General features: G+C 41.2%; 2 protein-coding genes across 4 annotated transcripts in view; one reads left to right on the forward strand and one right to left on the reverse strand.

Annotated features, from left to right (window-relative positions):
• Positions 1-2,566, forward strand: part of LOC120920943 (Fc receptor-like protein 3) — a 60,688-nt gene extending 58,122 nt beyond the window's left edge. For 2 of the 3 annotated variants that reach the window (XM_040333404.1, XM_040333405.1), the window contains exons 16-18: positions 466-600; positions 2,288-2,348; positions 2,471-2,566. In XM_040333404.1, the coding sequence (XP_040189338.1) occupies positions 466-600; positions 2,288-2,348; positions 2,471-2,495 (221 nt within the window). In that variant the 3' untranslated portion in view covers positions 2,496-2,566. The remainder of the gene's footprint in view (positions 1-465; positions 601-2,287; positions 2,349-2,470) is intronic. The other variant, XM_040333406.1, reaches the window with a different exon arrangement.
• Positions 2,567-4,528: 1,962 nt separating this feature from the next.
• LOC120920946 (high affinity immunoglobulin gamma Fc receptor I-like) lies at positions 4,529-15,147 on the reverse strand. Its single transcript, XM_040333409.1, has 5 exons — positions 14,828-15,147; positions 12,200-12,346; positions 9,844-9,912; positions 7,488-7,504; positions 4,529-5,515 (listed from the first exon to the last, which is right to left on the reverse strand). The coding sequence occupies exons 1-5, from the start codon at positions 15,132-15,134 to the stop codon at positions 5,411-5,413; spliced, it is 645 nt and encodes a 214-aa protein (XP_040189343.1). The 5' UTR covers positions 15,135-15,147; the 3' UTR covers positions 4,529-5,410.
• Positions 15,148-20,461: the final 5,314 nt, after the last annotated feature.

The raw sequence follows: 20,461 nt of genomic DNA on the forward strand, positions 1-20,461 counted from the left end.
CTCAATGGTCTGAAGTAATGCAAGCATTGGTAAGAAGATAGAAAAAACAGATCTGTGACAAATAATAATTATGTTCTATTTATATCAGTGTAGGATAGCTCTAAATGTCCTCACATAATATAAGTAGGCAGATTATGGGCAACCCTAAAGAGTTGTTTGAAAAATTCAAAATCAGAAAGGACCCGAACCATTTACTTACCTCATATAATCCTGATAAGCGTGACCAAAGTGCATTGACTTATCGACTTTATGTCAAGTGCTCTGGAGCTCATTGCCGGATAGTTTTGAAAATGTGCTGGCTTTAATCTCTGCACCGGAATGCCATCCTTTTCATTTTATCACCAGTAGTGGGCTGTCATTCAACTGGGAGGATTGGGAAAAATTACACACAAAAAAAATGGGAGCTGTCTTTATTAACTGCTTTTGAGACCTCATGAACCCTGACATATTCCTTTTTTTTTTTAGAATCCTCTAATCCATATGTGGTTCCAGCGCTCATCGTGGTGGCATTGGTAGTTATTCTTGCTTTAGCCATAATCTACCGATATCGGCGTAGGCTACCTATACTAAGGTTCAAGTATCATCAAGAGCCGCTCAGTGGTAAGCAAATATTAATTTGTAATTTTGGTTCAATGATTGTAATCCCTAAGGCCACTTCTCGAAGTCCCCAATTTATACACATTTTTTACCAGAAGTAGCCAAGAGTCTCCCCTACATATAGCTCAGGCAACGAATGGGCGGAAAACACTCCCGTCCCAAGCTGGCCAACTTTCCCCCTTGGCTCCAATGTTAACCTGTGTTTCAAAACTATGGCCGGTCGGTACCGACTCCCCAAAGACGGCACCCATAGGACACAGATTTAACATTTCCACCTATGTTAAGACAGGGCCAGCTTGGGACGCGGTTGCTCACTGGCCATAGGTCCCCTGGTGTAAAAATAGTGGCGACAAATGGAAAATGCGATCAGGAAGTCTTGAGGATTGTCATGGATATGCAGTAATGTCTGGCAGCTTACCTTCCTCTCCATGTGTTCACCTTAGAGGCCAGACACTCTCACCTGGCTGATTTTATCATCTCTCCTCCCTGTATGGCTCCACCCCAGGCCATATCAGGAACTCAATATTAACCAGTGCTCTGCAGGTCTGCCTTGCTGATCAGCGTTGTTTGTTAAGCATTGTGTTCCTGCTATGTTTATCTCTGTGTACCGATCTTGGCTTGTCCCCGACTATTCCTGTTTGCTTGTGACCCTGACCTTTGGCCTGTCTTTTGTTTATCCTTGTCTGCTTGTCGCCCTGACCTCGGCTTACCCCTCACTTGTATCCTGAGTGGCTGCTTCCCCTCTCTCTTCTATGCCCTACGGAGCGTGAGCTAGGTGACTTTGGGGGCCGCGACAAGGATTCAGTTAAGGCTAAGGCCATCCTCACCACTAGAGGCTCTGGTGAAAACCTGCTGGATCTTAGACTCTGCGCCCCGGGGAATCGTAGGCTCAAGCTTCCTGTGGGATCCCTGTTTGTGCTCCAGTGGACCTGCCTCACATATCCACTCTGTGTTCCATCCGCAGCAGTCTGTCATAGGGTTCACTACCTTGTGACTCCGACAGGGGTGCATCTGTCATCTGGCCACAGGTGACCTGACAAGGATTTAGTATTCAATTAACTATTTTAATGACTTGGCAAATTTTGTTCAAAATTACTTCAGAATTTTCATTTGCATTTAATATTTGATTTTGGAACTTGACAAATTAACAAAAAACGCATACGCTCTTAGAAATTCCTTTGTTGAAGAAAAAAAAATTCCGTCTTGCTCTTTCAAATTTCTTCTCACTGTAGTCTAAAAAGGAACACTAATTTGACCTCACTAATGATCGAAAACAGAAAATGAAACCCCTAAACATGAAGGTTTGCATGCATAGAAAATTTAAATAGCAATTTGCCTTGTGAAAGTATATGTATATTCATTATGTGCGACTGGGGCAAAAATTCATTGATTTAAAATATAGAATATTGCATTTGGCCACTAGATGGAGATAAGTATCTTAGGAAATTCCTTTGATACTTATCACCATCTAGTGGCCAAATGCAAGATTTTCTGTTTTGAGTCAATGAAAAACATTCGACCACCACAGAAACTAGCCTAGTAACATTCGTTTTGTGTTGCCTTATTTACACTTCACTGAGAACATTACTATGTATATATTTTTTATAAATACCCCAATGTATTGCTTCAACTGTCCCATATCCAGCTACAATATTGTTAGTGTGCTATAACTGTTCTGGTCTATTTTCAGTATCGGGAAGGCTGGATGAAGATAGTCTCATGAGTTTGGAAAATGTTGACAACTTTGAAAGGTTGGTTGGAATTGATTGCACTTTATTTCTTGGTTTGTAATGAAACAGCTAAATCTGATATTTTTTTAATTCCGAAACTTAATTTCCTAAAAAGTAATTCTCAATACTTATCTTTTCTTTAGCAGATTTTCCAATTCCACCCATTGAGACATAAGGAGCCACAAAACACAGGACTCTCCGTGAAGGAACGTAGTCTGGAGATACACATGGGGGGGGGGGCTCTAAAGACGTGAATGTTACTTGAATGACTGTCTTGAAAATGCTACAAGATTACACATTGCTCAATGTAACTCAAAATGATTATTTAACATTTTTAATGAAGTCTAATATTTTATTAAAACGGACCCAAGGATCTATAAATAGAGGATCCTATTGAAAACTAGATTACAACTGGAATTGAAACCCTTGATATTTTTTACTACTGTGTTTCCCCCATGTTCTTATATTAATTTTGGCAACAAAAGACACAGTAGGGCTTACTTTCGGGGTAGGTCTTACCATGTAATGTGCTGTCTTCTCTCCCCCCACTCTCTCCCTGCCTGACAGGAATCCCCAGTATGTTCTGAGTTAAAATTCTAGTAAAATCCTAGTAAAATCATATACTCCACTCTATTACAGTATTATATAATGTACAATGTGTGTGTTTCTGTAATATAATTGTGCCAAATACCTTTGTTATAGCGCCCCTCTGCGTTTCGGTGACCTGCCAGAGCTCTCTTCCCCGCAATTATATTACAGAAACACACATTGTACATTATATACTCTTGGAATAGAGCAGATTATAGGATTGTACAAGCACTTTTAACTGGGGCTTATTTTCGGAGTAGGTCTTATATTGCAGCCCTCCTGGAAAATAATGCTAGGTCTTATTTTCGGGGGAAACACAGTAGTTAGTATCCATCACTAAATGTCTTTTATGCTTGTACAGGACTGGATAATGTATAGTCTGCTGCTTTGTTAGACCTTTTGCAAATTGTGCCAAGTTTCACAAGTTTTCCATGATTAGAGAATCCATGTATGTTTGACGTAATAAAATGTTCTTTATTTTACAATATTATCACAGATTATCAACTCATTTCACATTTGTTTGTCGATTGCACTTGAACCATGTAATTGCATTTCAATACCTGATCATATAAGCGTGGTGTATAATGATGGACATCATGTAAAAGAATATCTGCCAAACTTCACTTAGCTCCTCTTACCATATTATTTAATTGTCATGTCAAGTTTACTGCATACAACAATGTTTCCACCCGAGAACCAACAATAGAGGAAGGGACTTCCTGTATCCTTGTGAGCAATCCAGGAGTGGTGAAACGTGTCAAGGAAGGTTGGTTGGCTTATTTGGCTATCTTCATCAGCACAGGTCAATTGCAATGTAGATGTGCAATTTTAAAGTTGAGTCAAGTGCTTGTGCTGTGGTAACTAGAATTTTTTGGGGTACGGCTTCTACGCTTCTCTTCAGTAATAGCTTAGCTGCATCTTGCTTCAGTAATTTTGGACTGGAGATTGGGATCAACCATGGAACAGAAAAGTCAGAGTTCCTATCTCTATACTCCAGATAAATGTCCCAGCAAGTATTTCAGCCAAAACATCAGTACAGGGGGTCCCCGGGTTACGAACAAGATGGGGACTATAGGTTTGTTCTTAAAGCGGAGGTTCACCCTATAACAATTATATACCATTACATCCAGCATACTTCCGACATCTACAGTATGCTGTTTTTTTTTGCCGTACATACCGTTTTATTGTTATTTTCCCCCCCGGCTTCCAGGTTCTGGCTCCTGTGGGAGTGGGCGTTCCTATTCAGAGGTTAGATGATTGACATCTGGTGAAAAACTTCCCCTGGCGCATAAGGCGCGTCACCAGTTTTCCGTAAGTAGCCGACCTGCGAGTCGGCTGTATACGGCGCTATACGGCCATATAATTCGGCTACTTACGGAAAACTCGTGATGCGCCTTATGCGCCAGGGGAAGTTTTTCACCAGACGTCAATCATCTAACCTCTGAATAGGAACGCCCACTCCCATGAGCCAGAACCCGGAAGTCGGGGGGAAAATAACAATAAAACGGTATGTACGGCAAAAAAAAAACAGCATACTGTAGATGTCGGAAGTATGCTGGATGTAATGGTATATAGATGTTTTTTAGGGTGAACCTCCGCTTTAGGGAAGAGCGGTGATCTGCAGGCTTCACTAGGCCACACTAGGCCAGACCAGGCCGTGACGGGCAGTTTTAGTGGTCCGGCTGGCCACCGGACCGTACCAGGCCTGTGGATGGGCAGGAAGAATGACGAGAGGGGGTCCCTTAACTCGCAGCCAGGCCAGGATGGCTCACTCCAGCAAGTCACAGGCCAGGAAGATAGCGGCGGCCGTGGGTGTGCGAGATCGTCGCAATACAGGCACAGGACACAGCAGGGTATGGAGAGGAACAGGCAGGGAGGTAATTAGGTTGTTTTTCAGCGTAAAAACGCTGCACATAAGTGCAAGGATGGCTAATGATGGAGTGCAGAGGTCTTCTTATCTATTGGGTGTTTGTTGATCCTCAAGAAGTGAGGACCTCAAAAGAACTTTCAACGTCATGAAGAGAAAGTGCCAGAGTCAACTTCAAAGTGTAAAAGCTTTGCATTTATATGAACAAGGCAGTCATTGACCGAGAAAAGCTTTCACTGAGGTCTTCTTATCTATTGGGTGTTTGTTGCTCCTCAAGAAGTGAGGACCTCAAAAAGAACTTCCAACATCACGAAGAGAAAGTGCCAGAGTCAACTTCAAAATGTAAAAGCTTTGCATTTATAGGAACAAGGCATCCATTGACTGAGAAAAGCTTTCACAGTGGTCTTCTTATCTATTGGGTGTTTGTTGCTCCTCAAGAAGTGAGGACCTCAAAAATAACTTCCAACGTCACGAAGAGAAAGTGACAGAGTCAACTTCAAAATGTAAAAGCTTTGCATTTATAGGAACAAGGCATCCATTGACAGAGAAAAGCTTTCACTGAGGTCTTCTTATCTATTGGGTGTTTGTTGCTCCTCAAGAAGTGAAAACCTCAAAAGAACTTCCAATGTCACAAAGAGAATGTGCCAGAGTCAACCTTATCTGTTCTAGGTCTTAAACTTTGTTCATAGATATCTGAATAATTCAGTGTAGCATATGTAACAGTCAACTCGTCCTGTAATAGAATTGCAACACAATTTAAAATTGTGGCATAGGAAAATGGATAAATGGCCTTGGGTCAATGCACCCTAGGCCAGTACTAATATAATATATAGGGCTGGTGTCCCTGAGTGTAGATACTCCTCTATTCAGATCTCAATCAGAGGTGGACCCAGAGTCAGTTTTTACCACCCTCCAACCACTCCCTCTTAGGCTGCAAAGGCAGTGGACGGTATTTACAGGATTGTATTGGCAGGACTAGCTAGAAATGCTAGGGGATAGACATGTGCAATTCGTTTAGTTCCGAAGTAGTTTTTTTTAACAAATTTGGACAAACGTGTTAATTCGGAAACATCCGAATGAAGGAAAACCAGTGTATTAGATTAGTCAAAAATTCATAAATTCGTAAATTAGAAGATTCGAAAATTAGAAATGAGAAAATCCGAAAACCTGAAAATTCAAAAATCTGAAATAATAACTATTAAATTATATGTATTGGAATTTCCTTTCAAATTTGGCTTTGGTTAGTGAACACAACGAATACGAATTTATCCGAAGTTACGAATTATTTAAAATAACAAATGCTGTATCTAAACAAAAGGAACATAACAAATTAATAATAGTAAATAACAATAATAATAAAAACGTTTTATTATTGTTATTTATTATTAATTAATTCCGTTCCATTTGTTTAGATGCAGCATTCGCTATTTCGTAACATCTGAAAAATTTTATTTTTTTGCGTTTACTAACAGACAAATTTGAAAGGAAATTCCAATACCTATAATTTAATAGTTAGTTATAATTTCAGATTTTCAAATTTTCAGGTTCTAATTTTCCAACCTTCTAATTCATGAATGTATACATTTTCGACTATTCGAAATTACGGGTTATCCTTAATTCGGATGTTTCCAAATTAACAAAATTGTCAAAATTCGTTAAAAAAACAACTTCAGAATGAAAGTCCAATACCTATAATTTAATAGTTATTATTAGTTATTTTTCGGATTTTAGTTCTATAGAATTTTTTCGTTTTTTCTTTCCTATTTTCAGATTTTAGAATTTATGAATTTACGAATTTATGAATTTACGAATTCACGAATTTATGAATTTCTGAATTTACGAATTTTCGAATTTATGAATTTATGAATTTACGAATTTTCGAATTGACAAATTTACAAATTTTTTAATTTACAAATTCACGGATTTACGAATTTAAAAATCGCAATATGGGTTTATTGATTGGTTTGCGCAAAAGTTATAGCGTTTACAAAATAGGGGGTATTTTTATGGCATTTTTATTAATATTTTTTTTTTACTAGTAATGGCGGCGATCAGCGATTTTTTTTCTGTACTGCGACATTATGGCGGACACTTCGGACACTTCACACATTTTTGGGACCATTGGCATTTTTGTAGCGATCAGTGCTATAAAAATGCATTGGATTACTATAAAAATGACACTGGCAGTGAAGGGGTTAACACTAGGGGGCGGGGAAGGGGTTAAGTATGTTCCCTGGGTGTGTTCTAACTGTAGGGGGAGGTGGCCTCACTATGGGAAATGACTGATTGCTGTTCATACATTGTATGAGCAGAAGATCAGCATTTCTCTCCCTGACAGGACCGGGAGCTGTGTGTTTACACACACAGCTCCCGGTCCCCGCTCTGTAATGAGCGATTGCTCATTGTGCTCTCTATGCTGACGTCCCATTGGTTGGCCTAGCTAGGATCAGGATTGGAGCCCTTACTACATAAGGCAGAAAGAGGAATCCCGATCCCGCCCGCCGAGCACGCGCGGGAGTCGGGGACAGGCGGGAGCGTGCACGCGCCGCTAGTGGCCTGCGCGAGAGCCGACGTATAGCTACGTGCTCTCGCGCAGGGGAGCCGACCTGCCGCTGTAAAACGACAGTGACTGGTCGGCAAGTTGTTAAGATGGTTTGGGATTATCCCACCGCTTTCAAAAAGATGAAAGAATTCATAGTACTTACCTTTTTTACTTTATTACCTATAGAAGATAAAATAAGAACAAATATTAGCGTTATTCCACCACAACACAAAATACCTACAATGTCATCCAACCTAAAGATTCTGGCACTTCTCTCCTACATGTAAAAATCTTTTTTTGCTAGAAAATTACCCCCAAACATTATGTATGTTTTTTTTTTAGCAGACACCCTACGGAATAAAATGGCGGTTGTTGCAACTTTTTATCTCACACGGTATTTGCGCAATATTTTTTCAAACGCCTTTTTTTGGGGGAAGAAAACGGTTTCATGAATTAAAAAATAACAGAACAGTAAAGTTAGCCCAATTTTTTTATATAATGTGAAAGATGATGTTGCGCCGAGTAAATAGATACCCAACATGTCATACTTTAAAACTCATGGAATGGCGCCAAACTTCGATACGTAAAAATCTCCATATGTGACGATTATTTTTTTTACAGGTTTACAGTTTAGGGTTACAGAGGAGGCCTAGTGCTATAATTGTTGCTTGCGCTCTAACGCACACGGCGATACCTCATATGTGTGGTTTTAACGGTGTTTACAGATGTGGGCGGGACTTACAGGTGTATTCGCTTCTGAGCACGAGCTACCAGGGACAGGGGCGTTTTAATTTATTTTTCTTTTACTTTATTTCTTTTTTATTTTTACACTTTCTTTTAAATGTTATTTTTTTTATCACTTTTATTCCTATTACAAGGAATGTAAACATCCCTTTGATGGGAATTTATCGTGATAGGTCCTCTTTATGGAGAGATGTGGGGTCAATAAGACCCCACATCTCTGGCCACGTGTGGTATTGCATGCCATTGAAGTCAATACGGAAACAAATTATCTTTGTTTCCATTGACTTTTATGGTGAAACTCGCTTTGCTATGCGAGTGCTTTGGATTACAAGCATTCTCCTGGAATGGATTATGATTGTAATACAAGGTTCCACTGTAACTAGATTATCGAATCTAAACTAAACTAATTAATTTTTTTTTCGCCATGGACATGGTCTAGAAATTTTATTCAATTTACATTTTTTTTTTTAAAAAGCCCTAGGGCATTAAAAGATATAGATATGTATACCATACAGTACAGAGCATCACAATACATTTTAGTTGATAAAATGAGGTTCGTGTGTATGTTCAATAGTGAGTTGGTCAACGTGTTTCACATGGTTTCCCTGCTTCCTCAGGACCCCATTAGCATATACCATATACAGCTCTCACCGAAAGTATATGTGTGTGTATATATATCTATATAGATATAGATATATATTGTTTTATATCTATATATATATATATATATATATATATATATATATATGTATATATATATATATATATATATATATATATATATATATATATATATATGAGTGGAAAATAGAGTTAGTCAACAAGCTCTCACCGAAATTATATGTGTGGGTATATCGATCTATATATCTATATCTATATCTATATCTATATCTATCTATATCTATCTATATATATATATATATATATATATATATATATATATATATATATATATATATATATATATATATGAAAAATAGAGTTGGTCAACAAGTTTCACACATTTTCCCCGATTCCTCAGGACCCCATTAGCATATACCATATACAGCTCTCACCGAAAGTATATGTGTGGGTATATCGATCTATATATATATATATATATATATATATATATGAGTGAGTAATAGTGAGTTGGTCAACGTGTTTCATGCGGTTTCCTTGCCTCCTCAGGACCCCATTAGCATATACAGTATCATATACAGCTCTCACCGAAGTATATGTGTGTATATGTATCTATATATATATAGATATATATGTATATATATATATATATATATATGAAAAATAGAGTTGGTCAACAAGTTTCACACATTTTCCCCGATTCCTCAGGACCCCATTAATATATATTATATACAGCTCTCACCGAAAGTATATGTGTGTGTGTGTATATATATATATATATATGTATATATACAGTGTATATATACATATATAGTTATGAGAATAAAATAAACAGCAAAACATCTTCCCCAATTTCCTCGCTCTATACACATAAGCAAAGGAGATAGGAAAACAAGCTGACCAGTTCTGTACACTTACATAAGATACTGCAATAATATTTGAATCAGTTTATAATGCTAGGTTCACACCTTTGTGTGTTGAAAGCGTAAGCTTTCCTGACATGCACAGAGACGCGCTGCCCTTTAGCAGATACGCAGCAGTGCCATTATTTGTTCTAAAAATGTGCGGGGAAGGTTGATAACATATCTTTTTATTTCACATTGATGTTTACTAGCGAATTGATTCCCATCACAGAATATTCAAACTAAACTAACCTTGGGGCAAGTGACTTATATCCGGGTAAGTGTAACAGATGTCCTGTGGATCCGGATCTGCATCAGTCACTAGGGGAAAAAAAGAGTCAAGGTCTTTTAATTTCGTCAAAGTCCTTAAACATGAGAAAAACGATAGGCTCAATAAATGAAAGTACCGTATTTATCGGGCTATTGCGCGCTCCGGCGTATAGCACGCACCCCTAATTTTGACCCTAAAATCCTGTAAAAAAACATTTTATTATATTTTACTACTTACAGTTTTGGTGTCTTGCCCGGCGTCCATCGGCGGCCTCGTCCGGTCCGGCGTCCGTCTGCGGCCTCGGTGGTGTCCTCCCGGCTTCTCCCGCGCTGTCTTCATGTCGAATCCCCGCTTCCCACGCTCAGTTTGAAGCCTCCGCCGACGTATACCGAGTGCAGTACACTCGGGCATATTCGGCCAGGCTCAGCTTCTCAAGCATAAACGTCACAGAGCGTGACTACGAGCGAAGCCGAGCCTGGCCGAATGTACCCGAGTGTACTGCACTTGGTATATGTCGGCGCAGGCATTCAAACACGGCACGGGAAGCGGATATCGGCGTATATCGCGCACCCACGATTTTGCCCTGATTTTCAGGGCAAAAAAGTGCGCAGTATACGCCGATAAATACGGTATTAGTGCATAGAATGCTGTTATCCTCCAAATTGTCTGTAACAACTTAAAACCATAGAAGGGTTCATATTTTTCCTTTATGCCGGGTACACACGAGAGGATTTATCTGCGGAAACGGTCCTCCGGACCGTATCCGCGGACAGATCCTCTGGCGGATTTTGATCTCCTGGTTGTACTAACCAGGAGATCAAAATCCCAGCGGAATTCCGTCCCCGGTGACGTGTCGCGCCGTCGCCGCGATGATGACGCGGCGACGTGCGCGACGCTGTCATATAAGGATATCCACGCATGCGTCGAATCATTACGACGCATGCGAGGGAGGGAATCGGACGGATCGATCCGGTGAGTCTGTACAGACCACCGGATCGATCCGCTGGAGCCGATTCCAGCGGATAGATTTCTTAGCATGCTAAGAAATTTTTATCCGCTGGAAATCGGTCGGCACCGAAATATATCCGCGGAAAAATATCCGCTGGATCGTACACACCAGCGGATCTATCCGCTGAAACCGATCCGCGGATCAATTTCAGCGGATCGATCCTCTCGTGTGTACGGGGCCTTAGTTCCCATGCACAAAGGACTCTGTTGTGTCACTTGTCGCCCATCCCCCCACAGTTAGAATCACTCTCTAGGACAAACTTAACCCCTTCCTCACCCCCTAGTGGTTAACACTTTCCCAGCCTGTGTCATTTACACAGTAATCAGTGCATTTTTATAGCAGTGATTGCTGTATAAATGACAATGGTCCCAAAATATCGTCAAAAGTGTCCGATGTGTCCGCCGCAATATTGCAGTCACGATAAAAATTGTAGATCGCCGCCATTACTAGTAACAAAAAAAAAATTATAATAAAAATGCCATAAATCTATCCCCTATTTTGTAGACGCAATAACTTTTGGCGCAAACCAATCAATTACACTTAACCAAAAATATGTAGAAGAATACGTATCGACCTAAGCTGAGGAAAACATTTATTATATATTTTTTGGGAATATTTATTATAGCAAAAAGTAAAAAATATAGCTTTTTTCAAAATTGTCGCTCGATTTTTGTTTATAGCGCAAAAAATAAAAAACGCAGAGATGATATATCAAATAACACCAAAAGAAAGCTCTATTTGTGGGGGAAAAAAAGGACGTCAATTTTGTTTGAGTGCCACGTCACACGACCGCAAAATTGTCATTTAAAGCGACGCAGTGCCGAATCGCAAAAAATGGCCCGGTCATTGGGCAGCCAATACTTCTGGGGCTGAAGTGGTTAACCACTTAAGGACCGCCTCCTGCACATATATACGTCAGCAGAATGGCAAGGCTGGGCACAAGCACGTACCTGTACATCCTCTTTAAGTGCCCAGCCGTGGGCGCACACCCGCGACCCGGGCCGAAGCTCCATGACCGCGGCCGCGGGACCCGCAGACCCAATTGCTGCTGGAGCCCCGCGATCGGTCCCCAGAGCTGAAGAACGAGAAGAGCTGTGTGTAAACACAGCTTCCCCGTTCTTCACTGTGGCGCTGTCATTGATCGTGTGTTCCCTGATATAGGGAAGCACGATCAATGACCTCACACGTCCAGCTCTGCCCCCTACAGTTAGAAACACATAGAAACACTTAGAAACAGTTAGAAACACATATGAGGTCACACTTAATCCCTTTGGGTTTAATTGGGTTAACTCCCAAACCTTTTTACGACAAGCAGGACTAATTGTTACCTGTTATAGTTATTGACTGGCCATGCTTTGGACATATGCGAGGACAAGAACGCCATTTATTTCTGTATTTCCAGATGAAGACAGCAGAGATGGTCAAAATCAACAGAATCCCAACTATGGCCGCAGGAAGTATTCTCAGAAGAAATTCTGTTTGTAGCAAAACAAGAAAAACATTAGTGAGTTTGTAAGCTTAAAGTAAAGCATGCGAGTAACACAAAAAGAGAAACCTATAAGGAGGTACGTAGACGATATACCAGAACTTGTTTCAGAAGATCTGATGTAACTCATCGTTTGTGGTATGGAAGTTCCTCTATTTGTTTAGACCGAATCACCAAAGTGTTTATCAGGGGTTTAACTCTCAAGCATCAATAGATTTTGGGTAGACTGACAACATTGAGTTTGGGGGTGGGAGCCCATAAAATCAATGCTAGGTACTATATGCTTTCCATGATTTCCAAGGAATATATACAATAGAAATGCCAAACATGCATAAAAAACGCACAATAAAGATAAGGAGGAGCGCATCCGCTGCAACAATTTCACTGTTGGTATTAAAACTCTTTATAAACAAATTATTCATCTACTCTGCAAATTTTAGGGATTTTAGAACGCATGGCATCAATAAAATGGACCTTTGATGGTGATTAGCATGGATCCTCTCATCTTTGGACTTTGCATTTTTTTATTCATGTTACGTGATTTGGACCTCTCCCCGATCATGCACAGACTCACAGACTCACATATCCTATTTTTCAAAAATCTTAGCTGCAGCACTTTTGTGTGGCTGAGAATGACAATCAGGACTGTTGGATATTCCATCCAGCTATTTATATTTTTTGGAGGACTATGTGTAGTCTATCTAATGATGGATGGAGGAATGTCTCCATGGAACTTCCATTAGATACAATGGACAAATAAACAATGGGCAAAGCTTGGAGTGTACTAATGCAATTGCTGCTGAAACTGCCACTTGTTTGAAATCCCTGCGGGTCCATTGTCACTGACAGCATAGGGCTAGCAATCAAGAACCAATCAGCATGGTTCTAAATCGTGATCACCATGATAGCCAGTTATGATGATCATAGTAGAGGTCTGTTTACAAGCAAACCTGACAGCTGCAGCTGTGCCTTTTTTTCTCTCTGTGGCTGCAGCTACCTCTGTGTGTCTCTCTCTCTCTGGCTCCAGCTGTCACTATGCATCTCTCTTTCTCTTTCTCTTTCTGTTAGCGCTGTCACTGCAGCACCCCTCTTTCTGTAGCATCATCTATCAGCTGCTGCTGTCACTGTTCCTCTTTCCGTATGGCTGAAGCTGCTAGTTTGTCTCCTTTGCCTTTTTTCTATTGCTGCAACTATCACTGTGCCTCTCTCCACTCTATCTATCTATCTATCTATCTATCTATCTATCTATCTATCTATCTATCTATCTATCTATCTATCTATCTATCTATCTATCGATGCAGTTGTCACTGTGCCTCTTGTTCTTTCTCAGTGGCTGCAGCTTTCACTGGGCCACCTTCTCTCTCGTTTTCTCAGTGGCTGCAGCTGTCACTGTGCCTCTCTCATTTTCTCAGTGGCTGCAGCTGTCACGGTGCCTCTCTCTCTTATTTTCTCAGTGGCTGTAGCTGTCAATGTGCCTCTTTCTCTTTCTCAGTTGCTGCAGCTGTCACTGTGCCTCTCTTTCCCATTTTTTCAGTGGCTGCAGCTGTCACTGTGCACCCCCTGCCACTGTGCCCCTCTCTCACACTTTCTCAGTGGCTTCAGCTGCCATTGTGCCCCCCTCTCTCTCACACTTTCTCAGCAGCTGCAGCTGCTACTGTTCCACTCTCTATCTCTCACTTTCTCAGTGGCTGCAGCTGTCACTGTGCCTCTCTCATTTTCTCAGTGGCTGCAGCTGTCATGGTGCCGCTCTCTCTCTCTCTCTCATTTCTCAGTGGCTGTAGCTGTCACTGTGCCTCTTTCTCTTTCTCAGTAGCTGCAGCTGTTACTGTGCCTCTCTCTCTCATTTCCTCAGTGGCTGTAGCTGTCACTGTGCCTCTTTCTCTTTCTCAGTAGCTGCAGCTGTCACTGTGCCTCTCTCTCTCATTTTCTCAGTGGCTGTAGCTGTCACTGTGCCTCTTTCTCTTTCTCAGTAGCTGCAGCTGTCACTGTGCCTCTCTTTCTCATTTTTCCAGTGGCTGCAGCTGTCACTGTGCTTCTCTCGCTCTCTCGTTCACATACTTTTTAGTGGCTGCAGCTGCTACTGTGCCCCTCTCTCTCTCTTACACTTTCTCAGCGGCTGCAGCTGTCACTCTGCCTCTCTCTCGCTTTCCCAGTGCCTCTCTCTCATTTTATCAGTGTCTGCCGCTGTCACTGTGCCTCTCTTTCTCAATAGGTACAGTTGTCACTGTGCCCCCATTCTCTCTCTTTCTCAATGGCTGCAACTGTCTCCGTGCTCCCTTCTCTCTCTCTCTTTCTCAATGACTGCAACTGTCTCCATGCCTCTCTTTCTCTTTGGCTTCAGCTGTTATTGTGCCTTTCTCTCCCTGTATCTCTGTGGATACAGTTGTCACTACTACATTTGTGTTCATTTATCAGGTTGTAAAAAAAACACAACAAAAACATAAGGGTAAGATCAATTTTAGGCACTTACCTTTAATTATCTGGATATGGAACCCATCACTCCTCTTCCTCACAGTGTCAGATGCCGTCCTCACTTCACAGGTATATTTCCCAGAATCCTCCAGCTGAGATGACCGCACTCTGTATGTATCAGATACATTGTATCCCCGCACAGTCCGTCCATCTCTGTAGAAGGCAAAGTGCAGCTCTGTGCCGCCTCTGAGAGGATCCAGTCTGGTGTCACATCTCACCATCATCTCATCTCCTTCTACTACCCAGTATGAGGCTTTTATTTCTGGAGGAGAGAAGAGCTCTGGAAGGGGTAAGAACAAAGACATTGATGAATTATTGGATATGGGCAGCTGTGTGCTAGCTGAAGTTCCTCTTATTTTGTCCAATTATTCAGGTTTGTAGACCCAAAACATTACAAAGCACCTCACACAGTACATAGAACCAGATCACTCTGTACCCCACTAGAACCTTTATGATCCAACATATGGATGGACACATCCTCCACCAATGAAGTCACTTAACATATGCTAATGTTATTGAATTGCGAAAAACCTGGAAGTAACTCAAACCAAACCAAAAAGGAACATACAAATGGCATACAGCTCATTACCCAAGTAGAACTAAACCCAAGGCCTTCGTACTATGAGATATGGGAAAACTTTTTTTAGTTTTAGAACCCCTGTTAGGTTGTCTTTGCGGTCTATGACCAAGTTGGGTAGACCCAACCTTTTTTTTTGTTCCAGAGTCCACTGTTACCAAGAAAGAAAGTTTGAAATTCCAAAATGTTGAGTTGTACACATGTGCGTACCAAAAGGTTTCTTTTTGGAATTTTGTTTTCGTCTGAAAAAATTAATTATTTAGTTACTCCCGAAATTCGTTTTAATTTATTAAGTTTAGTTTAAAAATGCATTCGTCCGAAAATCCGAATTAAAGCGGGGGTTCACCCTGTTAAAAAAAAAAAAAATGTTTTTTTTTATTATTCCATTACTTTCGGCATCGTAGCGCGAGCTACGGTATGCCGGTCCTAAATTTTTAATCCCCGTACTCACTGTGCTATCGTTGATTGAAGAATCCGGGGAATGGGCGTTCCTATGGTGAGAGAAGGTGATTGACGGCCGGCCCTGGCACGTCACGCTTCTCCGGAAATAGCCGAAATAGGCTTGGCTATTCACGGCGCCTGCGCATAGCCTGTGCGCAGGCGCTGTGAATAGCCGAGACCTACTCCGGCTGTCTTCGGGGAGCGTGACGTGCCAGAGCCGGCCGTCAATCATCCTCCCTCTCCATAGGCACGCCCATTCCCCGCGGGAGTCGGATTCTTCAATCAACAATAGCACAGTGAGTACGGGGATTAAAAATTTAAGACCGGCATACCGTAGCTCGCGCTACGATGCCGAAAGTAATGGAATAATGAGGTGAAGGAGGGTGAACTACCGCTTTAAGGTTGAATCTGTCAACTGAAGGCTCATGGTGTCTGTCGGATGTTCTAAGAAGATTTGATGAAGCAGCTAAACTGTACGACGTACATTTCCGGTCGAATGCTCCGCCCACAAGCTATAGTAGAATTTTAATGTTGTATGACTAGTAATAATTATATTTATTAATTATTATTACTAGTCAGCCAACATTAGAATTCTTCTACAGTATAGCCTATGAACCTATTTGACCATAAATGTCCGCTTGCGACGATCGTATGTTTTTAGCTGCTTCGTCAAATCTTCATGTCTCTATAATGTCAAATCTTTTCTCTCTATGTCGAATAATCTTGGACTAACAGAGTTAAGGTTAGGCACATTCAACCGCAGATTCAATAGACACAGATCGCTATTGTCAGCGTCATGTCAAATCTTCTATCTATATCAAACTGTTGTTGCACCGAAACAAAATGAAAATAAAGCATGTCGGATTTTTCGGATTTTGGACTCTGCACATTTGTTAAAACTAATGCAAAAATCCCCGAAATTCGGACGAAAATGCATTCAGACGAAAACGAATGCACACGTCTATTGGGTTGTCATCAGAACAACAGGTAAAGTAAATCCACTTAAGGGGACTTTGTAGAGATTTCCTCTTCTCTTCTTCAGGAAGGAACATAAAGTGAGATTTTTCCAATGGGACAATGGGATTTGCCCTCTCTACTCTATACAAACAAAAATGGATGTGGATAGACTTCAAGCAGCTTACGTACCTTTCACAATGACTTTTAATGCATCTGATAAATGAAACATGGAATGGTCCTTCCCATGTATTACCACTTCATTACAGTTGTACCCCCCTACTGATTTTATATCTACTTCAGGAATATGGTGCTCAGAGTACTCAGTTTTCTCAGTGTTGGAGTCCGAGTAGAATGAATCTATCTCTGTGTCATCCTTATAAAATGTCCTGTTGAGCAGAATAAACCCGGGAGAATGGTGACATCTGAGAGTCAGGAGGTCTCCTTCAAAAATGGATGGAGGTGTCTGCAGAATTTCAAAGCCTAAAATGAAAAAATAACATGTACAAATAGACATTTGTTATTATCTTTACAAACAAGAACTTATTATACTAGAAATAAGTTTATTAGCTCACCCTTTAAAACATATATAGTGATGGGATCGCTGATATTGCTGGAAATTATCTGGCACTGGTAACCTCCACTGTCCTTCACCGATGAAGATGTTATTTGAAGGGTCTGCTGATCTCCTTCTATCAGTGTCTTGTCTTTGTACCAGCTATAGGTCCAATGGGTCTCTGGTGTAGTAGATGACACATTACATTTTAGGGTCATAGGGTCACCTGCCAGTATATTCCCCCAGTTGGATGTGAGGGTCACCACCGGTCTGGTGGCACCTCCTGCAGAAGACAAAAGACAAGTACGGAGCTTGCACAGTATCCCGGATTAGGCCAACAAGGCTCAGGCCTAGGGCAGCACTTTGCAGTGGGGGCAGCATGTAAAAATACAGTTAGGCCTCGTACACACGATAGGTTAAACAGAGGACAACGGTCTGATGGACCGTTTTCATCGGTCAAAACCGTTCGTGTGTGGGCCCCATCGGTTATTTAGCCATCGGTTAAAAAAAAGCAAACTTGCTTTAAATTTAACCGATGGATTCCTAACCTATAGGTCCAAATCGATCGTTAGTAGGCACAACCATTGGTTAAAAATCAATGCATGCTCACAATCAAGTCGACGCATGCTTGGAGGCATTGAACTTCGTTCTTTTCAGCACGTCGTTGTGTTTTACATCACCGCGTTCTGACACGATCGTTTTTTTAACCGATGGTGTGTAGGCACGACTGACCATCAGTCAGCTTCATCGGTTAACTGATGAAAACAGTCCATCGGTCCGTTCTCATCGGATGGACTGATCGTGTGTATGCGGCATTAGTGTAGCGCCAGTCTTATGGGGCGCACTGGGCTGAGAGGCAAATTAGTCTAGCGGCCGCACTGCTTCCGGTATGCGGGCGGCCGACATTCTGCAACTGTGGGGGAGGGCGCTGCTGTAAATTTTGACTGTCCTAACATCCTGGACCACAAACCTTCCTCACTGTTCTATATGTTTTCTGCTGCACCATTGCCATGGTTATATCTTCTTAGTCCTCTCCATAAAATGATCAGAAATTTGTGCTTAAAGTAGAACTATAGGCAACTCTTTTTTTTTTTTTTTTGGATAGAGTAAGGGAGGGTTGTAGCCCCTTTTAGTTAATGTTTTACCATCCATGTCCCATTGCAGAGTTTTCCCTTTTACTTCCTGCCCCATAGCCAAACAGGAAGTGAGAGGAAATTATGTAAATTAAGGGAATCCTTTGCCCCCCCGCCCTCAAAACTAGTGTTCCCACTCAAAAATTTCAGGGCGGGTCTTAAACAGAAAGAAGTGTGGCCTTGACAGGAAGGGTTGGGTCAAATTTAAATTTATGGGGTGCACGAGTTTAGTCAGGCCTAGAGCAGCACAAATCCTAAATACATACTGTTCAACTAAATGTTTTCTTTGTTTTGTATGGTGTTGGTAGGGGTTAGATCCCATGCTAGGTTTGCATTGCTATCCAGGACTCTCTTTACCTCCTGTCCTGCAGGACGGATCAGAAAACTGGAAGGTTCAGGAAAGATATCAGGCATAAGCTGTTAGCGAGGAGGCAAACAGACAGGATAGTGACGCCCTGGGGGAAGGGAGGAGCAGCCTTAAATATCCACCTGGCAGCTGGAGCCAGGTGTGGCTGATCACAACCTGCTGGTTTCTGGGAGACACCTGCTGGTGGACACTGGAACTGCAGCCATCTGCAAAGTGAAGAACCCCAGTGCCACCAGCAGGTAAACTCAACCCTGACAGAATGTTTGGCATATGTCAGGTTAACTGCTTCATAAATATAGCCCAATGGGTTAACCCAGTGTTTCTCAACTCCAGTCCTCAAGGTCGCCCCAACAGGTCATGTTTTTAGGATTTCCCTCAGATGAAACAGCTGTGGTGATTACTAGGGCAGTGAAATTGATCAAATCACCAGTGCAAAATAATGGAAAGCCTGAAAACATGACCTGTTGGGGCACCTTGAGGACTGGAGTTGAGAAATACTGGGTTAAGACGAGAGAGAGAGAGAGAGAGAGAGAGAGAGAGAATAGACATAGCTGTCTGGTTCAGACACTCTTGGGTTCATTAACTTGATTTACTAAAACTGGAGAGTGCAAACTCTGGTGCAGCTGTACATGGGAGCCAATCAGCTTCTGAACTCAGCTTGTTCATTTAAGCGTTGCCAAAAAAATCCTGGATGCTGATTGGTTTCTATGCAGAGCTACACCAGATTTTGCACTCTCCAGTTTTAGTAAATAACCCCACTGCCTCTGAAAGCTCAAATACGACTGATGGGGAGGGGCATAAAGGGAGGAGTCGCTGCTCTGTCTTTTTTGTATTTTAGGTGGTAGATTTTTATAGTTGTGCAATATTTGTCATTTTTAGCACCTTGATATGCCTCGTGTACTCACCTGATTTTCCCATGCTTGTCCCTGAAAAAAATAAAAAAATAAAATACAATTTTTTTTTCGGAATTAAAGATATAAATATTTATATAATTCAAATATTTCAAAGACAATCTCTGCCATTTTATTAGGGTAAGTATACTTGTGGTGGATAGACAGTATGAAATAGGCAGAAGAGGATGGGGGTAAGTATACATCTGAGCAGTGTGATTGGGGTTGTGGTCATAAAAGGCATAACTCCACCCTGTTGTATCTTTTAACCACTTCAGCCCCGGAAGATTTTGCCCCCTTCCTGACCAGAGCACTTTTTACAATTTGGCACTGTGTCGCTTTAACTGACAATTGCGCGGTCATGCAACGCTGTACCCAAACAAAATGTGCCATATTTTAAACTTTTTGCTATAATAAATATCCCCCAAAAATATATATAACATTTTTTTTCCCTCAGTTTAGGTTGATACGTATTCTTCTACCTATTTTTGGTAAAAAAAACGCAATAAGCGTTTATTGATTGGTTTGCCCAAAAGTTATAGCGTCTACAAAATAGGGGTCAGTTTTATGGCATTTTTATAAATATTTTTTTTTGGCAGCGATCTGTGATTTGTATCGTGACTGCAACATTATGGCGGACACATTGGACACTTTTGACACCATTTTGGGACCATTGTCATTTATACAGCGAACAGTGCTATAAAAATGCACTGA

This window comes from Rana temporaria, chromosome 13 (genome assembly GCF_905171775.1).
Source record: "Rana temporaria chromosome 13, aRanTem1.1, whole genome shotgun sequence".
Classification (NCBI taxonomy): Eukaryota; Metazoa; Chordata; class Amphibia; order Anura; family Ranidae; genus Rana; species Rana temporaria.